Genomic DNA, 13827 nt, shown 5'->3' on the forward strand with positions numbered 1-13827 from the left:
CATGTTGTAGGCGTGTATCTAGCAGTGTGAAGCTAACATGTTGTAGGCGTGTATCTAGCAATGTGAAGCTAACATGTTGTAGGCGGGTATCTAGCAGTGTGAAGCTAACATGTTGTAGGCGTGTATCTAGCAGTGTGAAGCTAACATGTTGTAGGTGTGTATCTAGCAGTGTGAAGCTAACATGTTGTAGGTGTGTATCTAGCAGTGTGAAGCTAACAGTGTATCTACTTGAAAACCGATCATGAACTTAGTACTTGTGTTTCAAAAGCTCACACAATATTCCATTTTATAAAGTGCCCCAGTGTATTTTACATCACTTACTTTAAGCAGCCTCATATTCGTGATATAAATTAAGAATATAGTATCTGCAGACAAAACAATTGCTCAGCACCAAAACAGATATTTACTGAGTCATTAATTAATACATTTTACACTTAATTTCTTGGAAAGGTTAAAATGTGAATATTAAGGCCATGTAATAACAAAACTCCTAACTTGAGAACTGAGTATTGTAAAAAATGATACTTTTTAATTGGTGGCCAAACGACAAAATAAACTCATCAAGTAACAATATAGAAAACAGTACAGGGGGATGTGTGGTTTGTAAATGAAGGCAATATGAGCCAGTTTAAAGTTGGAGAAAAGGGAGGTATGAAGAAGGCAGGCACTATACTAGAGCTCAAGGCTGGTACATGCTCTGTACTGAGACAAAAGGCCCCCATCCATGAGAGAGTCCAGCTTATAAAAAAACCAAATTCACTTGAGAAGGGAGAGCTTGAACCGAGAACGCCTTAGCAAAGATTACCTCCTCGAAAACAACGACCTAGGAAAGTATTCTTTGACATTAAGTTTCAAAAGGGATTCAGAAGTCATGACCAGTATAGTCCAAGGGTCGAGGCTGTTTCTTGAAACAGCATCAGACCTTGGCGTCAGCATCAAGTTGGTACAGTGTGGAGATAAGCCAGACATTGAGAGTAAAATCATGTGGTAACGGAGGATTGTATCAAGACCCTGGAAAGCCAGTGAGACAAACACGTAAAACCACGAAGGAAAAGCACAAAGTTGTAATGGAATCTGCAAAACTAAGGGATACTGACAAAGAAAAGCTCAGCACTCAACAGAGTCAGACTAAGAGGCAAACACTGAATGTGCATTGCCGCCAGCACAGCTGGAGAGATGCAGTTAGGCCTGACTATGCCCAACAGAGCTTCAAGCACCATTACTCTGCACAATCCGTCACTAACAAGACATCACTCACACACACACACACACACACACACACAGAGAGAGAGAGAGAGAGAGAGAGAGAGAGACAGAGAGAGAGAGAGAGAGAGAGAGAGAGAGAGAGAGACTGACTAGAGAAAATACTGAAGAGCAGTTATGCATACTACCTGATTGGCTGTAAAGCCCAGCTCTTCCATTCATATGCCTTGAGCCCTTGAATAAACTCTTAGCTATCCAGAAAGTGAAAATTATAATGGTACCAGGACTTCATAAACCAACACAGAAACCAGAGGTGGTGAACATACAATCTAAACACAGTGCACAGCATAAACACCACTGCAACCTGCTGCTGTTTCTGCTCAGTACTTGGTCAGAAGAAGCACAGGCTGAGGCCCTGGTCGCCATCACCTGGTATGCAGCCTCTCTGGGGCTCAGCCTTGCAGGTGCCATTCTTTTTTTTTTTTTTTCTTTTTTCTTTTTTTCGGAGCTGGGGACCGAACCCAGGGCCTTGCGCTTCCTAGGTAAGCGCTCTACCACTGAGCTAAATCCCCAACCCCATGCAGGTGCCATTCTTCTCAAGCAAGAGCACTAAAGAAGTCTACAAGCTCTGGTCTGATGACTGTCACACATGGTCAAGGGTCAAGGTTCTTCTATTTTTAGATTTTAAAAAATTTATATGTATGAGCATTTTGTCTGCATACATATGTATGTACACTATGTGAATGTCTGGTGCCTGCAGAGGTAAGAAAAGCATTTGATTCCCTGAAACTGACATTACAGATGGTTGTGAGCTACCGTGCGGTTGCTGTGGACTGAACCCAGGTCCCCTGTAAAAGCGACAACTGAGTCTTTCCAGCTCCAAGAGCGAAGATTTTCAAATAAAACTTTTGTAAGGTGGGCTACGTATGTGTGCTAAGTTCTTTGGTATTAGTTTCAAACTGAAAGCATGAATTTGGTATTTATCTCTTTAACTGTCATGGATATGAGGCGGGTGGTCACAGACTAGGAGGTGACCAGACCTGAAGCCAGGTAAGAAAAGAACAGTCAAGGAGTGGCCTGATCTCTCAGGGCTCTCTGCACATGAGATCCCAGCTCAGGACAGGAGGAATGAGGACCACCGAGAATGTCTGGCTGCCCCGCAAAGACTCTGTCGGCTTATTGACACCGGCTCAATAAAATTTTATATGTATGAGCATGTAATTTATATGTACTCATTGTCCCCTCTGCTGAACCCTTACCAGAAGAACCCGTCTCCTCTTCTGGGATTATCTTCTCCATAATTTTTTAAAATATATATTCAAGACACATAATATCATTTAAAAGAGATGCTTCTGCCTCTGACAGAAATATAGCCATCTGTTTCACATTAAAAACTATTCAGGCGCACTTGCCTAGCAAGCGCAAGGCCCTGGGTTCGGTCCCCAGCTCCAAAAAAAAAAAAAAAAAAAAAAAAACTATTCAGAACGAAGAGCTCCCTAACACAAATATTAGATTTCTAGATATTTTTAAATGATAGCTTATAACGAAATGATACTTTTCTGTTAAAGGCAGCCTTTCTCTATGAACTGCATGAATTAGTTACTTTGTCACTGAGTCTCGGTCTCTTATTTCATAGTGAGAGGTTGTTAAAGGATTAGAGCAAATAAGTGAAAACCCCAGGCAGCGACTTGCACACTCTGAAAGGTCCTGTGATGGTTTGCACATGCTTGGCCCAGGGAATGGCACTATTAAAAGGTGTGGCCTTGTTGGAGGAAGTGTGTCACTGTGGGGGTGACCTTGGGGACCCTCCTCCTAGCTGCCTGGGGATGCTTAGTCTGTTCCTGGCTTCCTTTGGATGAAGATGTAGAACTCAGCTCCTCCTGCACCAGGCCTGCCTGGACACTGCCATGCTCCCGCCTTGATGATAATGGACTGAACCTCTGAAGCCTGCCCCAATTAAATGTTGTCCTTTATAAGACTTACATTGGTCATGGTGTCTGTCCACAGCAATTAGACCCTAACTAAGACAGGAACCTTCCATTCTAGTCAGAAAAAAACAAACTAGAAGACACAAAGAGAAGGCAGTCTATGAAGACAAGGCCAACATCTATGGAAAAACGAAGCTGTTGTTTGCTCCATGGATGCAACCCCACAGCAGAGAATACAAGAAACTTCAAAGTTTCAAACCATCTCTGCCTAGGTTGATGGTCCAGCTGGAGCAAAGAGGGAGAACACAAATCTACACCTTAACATTTCACATTTTCAAAAAAGTACAATTCTGTCTTCTGAAGACATTTTTATTTTTTAAAAAAAGTCTACTACTAAAAAAGGGTACTCTATTTCAAAATAAGGCATTTCTAGTGCCACGCTTGTCCTCTGGGGTGCGCTATAAATGGAGAAATGGTCACTCACTGTTCGTCTCATTATAACTGATTCCTTCCTGCCATGTCCAAATTAGGTGCAACTTCCTACCCCACAAAGTCCTAGAAGTCACTTAGAGGTAAATAAGGACCATGCCCACCTATGCACGGCTCTCCCTGCTGCTTGGTACATGGAGGGCATGAGAGAAGGGGGAAAGAGAACTAGAGAGAAGAAGGACAAGAACTCCCAAGTCCTCACCACGTCATGTCATGTCACGGGGAGAGGCAGCTGGCAGCAGTTAGCGCTCTTGAAATAGAAGATTTGAATCCGCTTTTCCCCCTTTACAGAAAAAAAGTTCTGTAAAATGCTGAAACAGAACTAGGGGACTCTTTGCTATAGTTTTTTTTTGTTTGTTTTGTTTTATTTTTTTAACCTTAATTTCTATAAGAAAAATCCAAATTTACACAGAAAGAAAGCAATTGCTCCTTCTAGAACTGAATCTCATGTGAAGACTGACCAACTCCTTGTGGCTACAGTGAGCTGCCAGTGAGCCCCATTCTCTGCACTCTAAGACATACATACCCTTTCCTAATGAGTCAATACTGACAGCGACAAGGGAGAGCCTTACAAACGTCTGCAGCAATATTACCTGACAGCCACAAGGACGGTTTATCTCAACATCACCCTGAATCAGCTTCATCATTCCATATGGGGTAATATATTGTCAAAATGACTTAAGAGTTTAATTTCTCAAACCATAAACTGAGTTGAGGAATAAAAAACTGGCATGCTTACTGGTGTTCCTGCGTTCACGTAGCTCTGAAGCTTGCTTCTCATTTCTTTATCATTAAATTTGGCACTTCGTTTTACATAAATTCCTCCGTGCTGGTACACAGAAAAGGAAAAAAAAAAAAAAAAAAAAAAAGAGCATTTACTCTTTAAAAAACCAATCACCGAGTCCTTAAGGCAACTGTACTCCCAATAAGTAAAAAAATAAAACTACATTTCAGAACTCAAGCTACAGTTAGTATTTAAATATTGCCAATTATACAACATGTAATTGAAAATTCTATTTCTATAGAACCCAAGTAAAACTGCATGACAGAAATACACCAACATTTAAAATTGCTAGCACTTAAAATATATTTTTCTTTAAAAGATTTATTAGTGCAAAAGCTTTTTATGATGGATCTTAACTCACTGATTTTCTACTGTCAATAACAGAGTCAGTTAGAAGTATCCTTAAAATAAGCACACTCCCCGGACTGAAGAGATAGCTCAGGAGAAATGAGAAGGGGCATTTTCATTTTTCAGAAGATAGGGGTTTGAAAGGTAGAAGTTTTAAGGTTGCCCCCCCAGACAAAAGTTTAGAGCAGAAGAAAGAAACCGGTCGGACCTTGGAACTGCATGTTCCAGGAACCAGCTGACTACAGAGTAAGTAATTACACCAGCCGGTTCAGCAACTTTCTCCCAGGAACTAGCTGACCATAAAGTTAGATGACAATCTTGAAAACAATCTTGAGAAACAGGAAGCTTCTCCTTGTGATTTTTCACTGGTATTCATGACATTCTCCAATGACGCCATCCCTACCCCCTTGGATTGTGATTTCTTCCTTTAAATACCCCTTCTCCCAGCTACCTGAGGTCGAACTCCTCTACCCCTGCATGGGATACGAGTCTCGACCCCAGTGCACTAGTTCCTGTCAATAAACCTCATGTAATTACAACAAGGACAGTCTCTTGTGAGTTCTTGGGGGGGGGGGGGGGGTCGCGTCATCCTGAGACTTGAGTGAGGATCTCCCCGCTCTGGGGGGTCTTTCAGGTTCAATTCCCAGCACCTACATGGTCACAACCATCCATAACTCAGTTGCAGGTGACCCACTGTCTTTGTCTGACCTCCATGGGCACCAGGAATACATAGATACAAAATGCTCAAACACAAAAAATAAATTAAAAATAATAAATAAATTAAAAGAGGCCACAGGAGGCCAGGAGGGAATGATAGAAAATTAAAACAAGAAAAAAGTTTACACCTCCAACCTTGAAGGAATTAAAATATGGACTAAGTGCCAGAAATACATACACACAAGGCATTCAGTTACATAAAATAAATTAAAAATTATAAATAAATGGGCCACTGGACAGGAGGGAGGAACATACAAAAATAATTAAAATAATGTCTATACTCACAACCTTTAAAGAATTAAAACATGGACTCAGCTACAGAGATTGGTGTGATAATCGTTATGGACTAAATTTCCCCCAGAATATTGAAGCCTCAGCTTCCACAGTGACATGTGTTTGGAAACAGGGTCTCCTTTAAGAAAATCATTACAGTTAAGTGATCTGTAGTAGTCGAGGCTCTGCTAGTGGAACACACACCAAGGATGTCCACATGTGGACAGGGCCAGCTCAGAACACAGGGAAAAGGCTGCAGACTGTAAGCCAAAAAAGCAGGTGTTGGGAGAAAATAGTACCACCTACATCTTGATCTGGGGGAGACTTTCAGCCTCCAGAACCGTGAGGAAATGCACTTCTCCATACTGAGCACTTCACATTCTGAGCTCAGAGTCTTATTTACCTCCTATGTGACACTCACTCACTACTTTTGAATCAATTTCTAAACATGACTGTCAATCCTGTGCATTTAGCTTTCTATTGGACCCCTAGGTATTTGTAATTCTGCTATTTCACTTAACTATATGGACGACCAGACGTCTAGACACACACACCATCAAGAACCCCAAGTAAGAGCTGGGGAGATGGCTTAGTTGGAAAAGCACTTGTCTCACAAGTGTGAGGACCCGAGTTTGGATCTCTAGAATCCATGTGCATAGCTGGGCACAGCAGCACACACATGTAATCTAAGTAGAGGCAAGAAGGCAGACACAGATGCCTGGGGCTCACTGCAGCTAGCCGGGCCAACTCAGCAAAAGTCTAGGAGACTGTCTCAAAGTAAAAGTGGAAGGTGCCTGAAAAGTGACACCCATAGTTGTACTGAAAATTGTCCTTTGCCCTCATATGCAGCACACACAAGCATATATCTGCATGTGTACACATATAGAATTCTAAATAAATTTACTTAAATTTAAAATAAGCCATTAAAGGTCATTTAAAAAAATGTCTGGACTAAGGATGTCACTCAGAAGCATATAATGACCCCATGTTCAATCATTGGTACCATAAAACAAACAAACAAAAAAATCAGATAAATTTTCATTAAACAGTGTTAATTTGGAAATAAGAGAGTAAAGAAAAAGCTTACCTGAGCAAAGTAGAACCCATACAATGGAAGCCACTTTAACCCGTCTTTCAGGACATAGCGCACATGTCCAAGAGCATCCTGTCGGGCAGCCAGCATGTCTGCAACAATCCAGTCAACTGTAAGGCAGAGCCAAGTCAGTACATCACTAGCCAACCTTCCCCTCACAGGAACAAAAACTCTTCTTCACAGTACTGTCTTCGTAATATGTCCTGAGACTATGACTATGGGGGCAGAGGCAGAAGGCATACAGGCTCAGAGCCAACCTGGTGTACAGAGCAAGTCGCAGGCCCACCAAGACAACCTAACACCTGATCTTAAAAAAGCTTTTTAGTTTTTAAAAAGAAAGTATGATTAAAATGCTTAAGACAAAGCCAACTCCAGACTCATAAAATATAACAAAACAACGAACAAATCAACCAACCACCCTTAAATCAAGGAGGAGTGTCTGTTTCCATTTGCTTTTTTCCTCTGTGTAGCCCTGGCTGTCCTGGAACTCATTCTGTGGACAGGCTGGCCAGGAACTCTGTGATGTACCTGCCCCTGCCTCCTGAGTGTTGGGATTAAAGGCTTTTCTCATTTCTTAAAAGACATTTATTTCAAAGTTACAAATACATGGTGCTGGAAAGATTTTGTTCAGTGGTTAAGGACACTCACTATTCTTTCAGAGGGGCTCCTGGGCTGGTACCCATATGGCAGCTCTGCCTAACTGCAGTTCTAATGGATACAAGGCCCTCCCTAGCTCCAAGGGCACCAGGCATATGCACAGCACACATGCATATATGCAGGGACTTAAACATACACAGGGAAAGAAAAAGCAGATGTTTAAAAGTTACAAAATACTAATTTACCACTGATTAACATCTAAAAAGGGTAAAATGCGGAAACATTTCTTTTTAAATGAAGAATGGAAAATTATAAAGAAAAAATGTCAAATGAAACAAGTGTAGCTAAGTATTCCATATACACAATGTCTGACAAAAGGCACCACACTAGGAGCAGGGGAGATGGCTCAGTGGTTAATAGCACTGTCTGCTCTTCTAGAGGTCTTGAGTTCCCAAGGACCACAGGTTGGCTCACAACCATCTGTACTGAGATCTGATGCCCTCTTCTAGCATGCAGGCATATATGCAGATAGGGCATATACATTAAATAAATAAGTAAATAGATCTTTAAAAAGAAAGTCACCACATTACATCTTTACTAATGACTTCCTGGATACAGTGTTCATCTGTTACAATACCCCCAAACAAGGGTCTCGTGTGACTTACGATTGTGCTAGGTAGATACCTAGTTCTTATTTTTCAGCTTTCGAAGCTGTGGGTTGCAAACCCATAAGGGGGTCACATAACTGATTTCAGTGGTCAGAAAAGATTTGTGAATAAAAATTTTTTAATAAGTGATGAGCAAAAATTAATTGAAGATCACATACATATGAATGAATAAGCATCTCTCCCCTTTGCTGCCTTGTGTGTTGTGTGTTTTGAACATACAACACATGTGCTTCTTACTGCACACACTGCCACATAAGTAACGCCAACTAACGGTACCAGAAATGCGACTCGGATTCAAGGCCACTGGAATGCCAACAAGTGTAGTACATTTACTATTTATAATTTCTGCTGCTACGGAAATATAATGGTTTAATTACAGAAAACAGTTAATACTTCATCACTGCCATTCCTTAGCATGTAAGTGCCAAACTAGTGTACCTTTTGATTGTATTGCACTAGGAAGTCTGGTTTTTTTTAAAAAATGCTATTTAATTGTTGATTTGAGTTCCATTAAATGAATTTTGACCTAGAATTAGAATGTAATTTTAAACAATTTCTAAAATGGCACTAAAGATAATTCTGCCATGTTGAACTAAGTGTTTATGGAAACAACATTCTTAGCACTGACATCTACAAAACCAAAATCCTGATGAATTCTGAAAGACGAATGTTCTTCCTGCTATAGTGTCAAATATTCAGCCAAGTCAAGTCCTTACACACAAATTCATCCATCTCATAGTATGCAGATTGCCTTTCATCTTTAATAAACACTAAAATTCTATGTATTTAAAAATAAAACTCTCGGGGCTGGAGAGATGGCTCAGCGGTTAAGAGCACCCGACTGCTCTTCCAGAGGTCATGAGTTCAATTCCCAGCAACCACATGGTGGCTCACAACCATCTGTAAAGAGATCAGATGCCCTCTTCTGGTGTGTCTGAAGACAGCTACAGTGTACTTATATAAAATAATAAATAAATAAATCTTAAAAATAAAACTCTCCACTATTTATTATCAGTCAGTGTTTGATTATATTGTCCTTATATACCTGGGATCATATAAAACTTTTATGGTGAAATAAATAAAGAGAAATAAGAAAGTGTCCTGAGAAGCAGAAGAACTGAGGACTTGAGAATAAGTAAATGGCTACAGGTCCCTTCCATGTAAAGGTAAAATGAGAGGTCAGGAAAAGTCTGCTAGGATTTGAAGAACTCAGGAGTATGAATAGGGATGTTGCTGAAGTGTATTCAAGGCCATGAGAACGACAACAAATGGAGTTAAAGGAGACAATATCTAATTTAAAACAACAACAAATATTACAGCCAGACTGACGGACAGGCCTGTAACCCCAGCTACTTGGGAGACTGAAGCAGAAGTTCAAGGCTCACTAAGGTAACTTAGACAATCCCTCAAAATAAAAAAAATAACAGAAATGGGGGGGGGGTGGCTCAATGATGGAGCACATCCCAATCATGTGCATGGTCCTGCGTTCTATCCTAGCATGAAAGAAAGTTGGGGACGGGTAGGGGAGGGACAACCAAATATAGTGAACATTATAAAGCCTGGAGTTTAAAGGTTATCAAAATTTTATCCCTTTAAATAGTTGAATAATCAACTAGAAAAATCTTAGTTGTTTTGAATTAGGGATTATAAAACAGTTATTTCTAGCTAAATCTTGGAGATATAACCAGGTCTGTGAGAAGAATATCTAATATAAAAGTTGTCTATAGAAACAATGAGGATTAACTCTGTGAAGGCTCTATGCTAACAGTTTCCAACCTTCCTAATTCTGTGACCTTTTAATGCAGTTCCTCATACTGTGCTGACCCTCAACCATAAAATTATTTTGTTGCTACTGTTATGATTCATAATGTAAATATCGGATATGTAGGATCGTTGGCATGTGACACCCTCCAAAAGGGGTCGTGACCCACAGGTTGAGAACCACTGCTCCACAGTGTTCCTTGGCCAGTGAATACCCAGAGTATACACGAGATGAATAGGTAAAAGCCAAGTTCAGTATCTTTTCCTGAGACTTTTATTTTTTTTAAGCCCAGGGAACAGTAAATCTGTTTTTATATTTAAATAAGCAATTATATTCTGGACACTGGTATACCTTGCTATTAAGAGAATATATAAATATTTTAAAATATGTCATGCACACAAGATAAACCATCCTGAACCATAACCTTACATTTGAAAATTTTAGTAATAACATTTAAGAAGTAACTTACAAGCAAGCTTGGTCTTTAATCTCAGAATTGGGGAGGCCAAGGCAGGCAAACCTCTGTGAGTTCAAGGCTAGCCTGGCCTATATGGTAAGTTCCAGGCCACCTGGTGTTAATATGGTAAAACCTTGTCCCAAACAAAAAAAGACATACAGACAGTCAAAGAGTACAAAGTAGATTCAACGCTGTACTCCACGTATGCACACTGTTTCAGACAGAAGGAAATGTACTGCATTCACAGGAAGATCTATATTTTGTGTTCTGGCAAGAATAATCTAATTTGGTTAAGTTAGAATTTGTTGGCAGTGATCTAGCCATAAGCCATGTTTCCACTAACTTGAAGAGAGAACAGGTAACTGAACCTTGTTTTCCTCATCTGTATAGTTTTGCCTCACTAGTTTCTAATTCTTGGTGTTATTTATGACACATAAGGGTTTATGTATGCCCATGGATCCAGCACTGGGCTCTAACCACCATCATCACAGTACTGCTAAACGTCACCCATACGCCAGGTACTGCGCTGGGATTATGATTGAACTAGGTACACTGCCTTAGAGCTTCTATCAATAGAAATCATTCAGACCCAACCAACAAGCTCGGAGAGCCTGGGTACCCTGCCCATTGGCATAGAACACACAGAAGCAGCACATATGAGCAGGGTCTCCCAGAATGCATAGCCCTCGGCTTTATGACCATCTACTCAACCATATATCATATCAGACAGCAAACTGTCATCTAAACCAAATGAACAGGAATGGATTTTAAAGGCAAACAGTGTCAAAGACAGACAAGAGGGAGGGGAGGAATCCCAATTCTGGAGTCCACAGTTTATATCAGTAAGGATGGAGAGACAGCAGGACACCAAGTAAAGGCAGCGACTGAGAGAGACTAACTGATATAAATATCAACTCTACATGAGCGTCAGGCCAGCAAGTACTACATGAGGGTGAACAGGCTGGACCAACAGCAGTCCCAAATACTTTCTGTAAATTACATTTTCAAGAGACTGTGATTCTTACACCTCTTTACCTAAATATGTCAGCCCCAGGAAACAAAGCCACCGTGGATTGCTGGTTTGAAGCCTCTGGAAGCCTGGAATTCATGCATATTCTTATATATACAGTTTTATCAGAGAAGACTCCATACCTTCTTCTAATTGCATAGACTAATATGCAATTATAATGCAGTTCAGCCATTCCTCTGGTATGTCCCCAAGTTGTGGGTTTCTTAAAGACGTTCAAAATGTAGCATTCTTAGGCTGTGTTCTGTGTGTGTGTGTGTGTGTGTGTGTGTGTGTGTGTGTGTGTGTGTGTTGCACGTTTGTGTGCCTTAGCAGAAGAATTCTTGCTTAACATGCAAGGGGTTCTGGGAGCTTTCTTCAAGTTGCCTCAAAAAAAGAAAAAATGTTCTCAAACCCCAAAGGCTAGCTGTTATCAGACCTAGAGCAGGTCACTCAGAGGCAGGGTCGGGGAATGTCCCTCTAGACTAAGAAAGGAACTGGCTTAGTCAGTGTGGCCTAGCTTGGATCTCTTGCTTGCCATGTTAAAAAAAAAAAAAATCCCATATACCAAATAGGAATTCTTTATCTGCTGCTCACTCGAAGATCTTCCCCCCAGGCTGCTGTAAAGGAATGCAAAAGCAGCTTGGACAGCTGTGAAATCATAAGCACAGCTGTGTCTTCAGCATCCCTGTGACTGCATGGCCCCCAGAAGTGTTAGAGTACGTGGTTGCACATGTCCTTGTAGGATTGCAGTTCCATTAAGAAAGGTTATTTCCATAAAACTCAGAAGAAAGACACTGATGGGAAGCTCCAGTTTGCTGCAATGGGATCTACCGCTGATCAACAGAACTGCAGTGTGGAAGAATGGAGGCTGCCACGGCCCATGCCCTGTCCTGGGCCATCTAGAGACTCGAGCCAAGTAAAATTCCCCTCAGCAGCACAAGGTCAGGCTGTGGTGAGAAAGGTCAGACAGTGTGTCTGGACAGGCTAGTCAGAAGCAGACAGTCATTCTGGGCTATTTTGTGGTTCTACTCAAAGTCAAATGCAGAGTCTGAGCCAGTCCCATAAACATGACCCAGGATAATAATTTGATATCAAAATCCCTATCAAGTTTTGGAGCTTTAGCCACTGTTCCATCAGTCTGACTAAATTCACCAGTATGTCAAACAGAGAAAAACTTGTTTCAACTCCTTTACCTCTGTATTAGCTATGGTACAGGTGGTACAAGAGCCACCTATCCCAACAGGATGGGGTTGGGAAGAAAAGAAAGCCATCAACACAAGTGACTTTCTTTCAGAATATCATCCTTGGTCAGGTTCTTTTAGCTTTGAGATGCTAGGTACTGTACTTTTCAAAGCAATAAAAATGAACCATAGAAGGCATGCATCCAAAGTAGCCATGTTTTAGAAAGTACAGGAAGTGGACTGTCAAGGAAGTAAATTGTTTGGAGAATTAAAGCACACTTTAGGCCATCATTTGGCCTCTTAGCTGTGAGGCACCCCGTGGGGGGACCTTCATGAAGGAACTGCATGCAGGATTAAGGCATAATTTTCACAATTCATTGTTAATCATTCAAAAAGAGGTAGTTTTAAATATTTAACCCAATTTAGAGTAAATACAGTTCTGTAATAGAAACTAGTCTTGTGCCTTCTCTGATGGAAAAATAGCAAGCTAGAACTAAGCTACAAGGATTAAAGAGTCAGCAGGAACTATAGCTAAATAAACAACACTGTGTCCAGGAAATGAGCAGTCACCAGTATACCAATAAGCAGCTTAACAACCAAGCATACAGAGTACAAACAGTGGCCACACACAACTGTGACCCATTACTCCAGAGATGGAGGCAGGAGAATTGTGAGTTCGAGGCCAGCCTGGACAACATAGCAAGAATATGTCTCACAGTAAATAAAAGGCTAGGTGAATTAAGAATTAAAATGCATAGACTTACTTGGGTCCACGAATCCCACTTCGACAAATATAACTTACAAAAAGAAAACTGAATGGACGGAAGGAAGGAAGAAAGAAAGAAGGGAGAAAGAAAGAGTGATGGTTTGTACATGCTTGGCCCAGCGAGTGGCACTATTACAAGGTGTGGCCTTGTTGGAGAAAGTTTGTCACTGTGGGCTTGGAGATCCTCCTCCTAGCTGCAACTCAGTACAAACCTTTAATCCCAGGAGGCAAAGACAAGCAGATCTCTGAGTTCAAGGCCAACCTGGAGCAGGACAAATTCTAGGTGAAGAAAAACTTAAATCTGAGTGTGGTGGTACACACCTTTAATCCCTGGAGACAGGCATGCAGATCTCTAAATTCAAGGTCAACCTACAGAGCAAGATCCAGGACAGCCAAGCTTAGGCAGTGAAGGAGTTAGAAGTGTAAGAGAACAAGGAGGCTATGTTCTCCTTGTTCTCCTGCAAGCAGCAGAACTCAGCAGCTTCAGCCATGTCTCTGGCTTTATGGTCAAGAGGAGAAGGAGACTACTAGGACAATTGATGCTGCTTAGCT

At 41.0% G+C, this 13827-nt stretch overlaps 1 protein-coding gene across 2 annotated transcripts in view; it reads right to left on the bottom strand.

Moving 5' to 3' along the window:
- Agpat5 (1-acylglycerol-3-phosphate O-acyltransferase 5) overlaps positions 1-13827 on the bottom strand; it is a 46262-nt gene that overhangs the window by 11559 nt on the left and 20876 nt on the right. Inside the window, exons 3-4 of one of the 2 annotated variants that reach the window (NM_001134744.2) lie at positions 6830-6927; positions 4360-4449 (exon numbers count right to left, since the gene is read on the bottom strand). In NM_001134744.2, the coding sequence (NP_001128216.1) occupies positions 4360-4449; positions 6830-6927 (188 nt within the window). Of the gene's footprint in view, positions 1-4359; positions 4450-6829; positions 6946-13827 lie in introns of both variants that reach the window. The other variant, NM_001399425.1, reaches the window with a different exon arrangement.

Source organism: Rattus norvegicus, chromosome 16, assembly GCF_036323735.1.
Source record: "Rattus norvegicus strain BN/NHsdMcwi chromosome 16, GRCr8, whole genome shotgun sequence".
Classification (NCBI taxonomy): domain Eukaryota; kingdom Metazoa; phylum Chordata; class Mammalia; order Rodentia; family Muridae; genus Rattus; species Rattus norvegicus.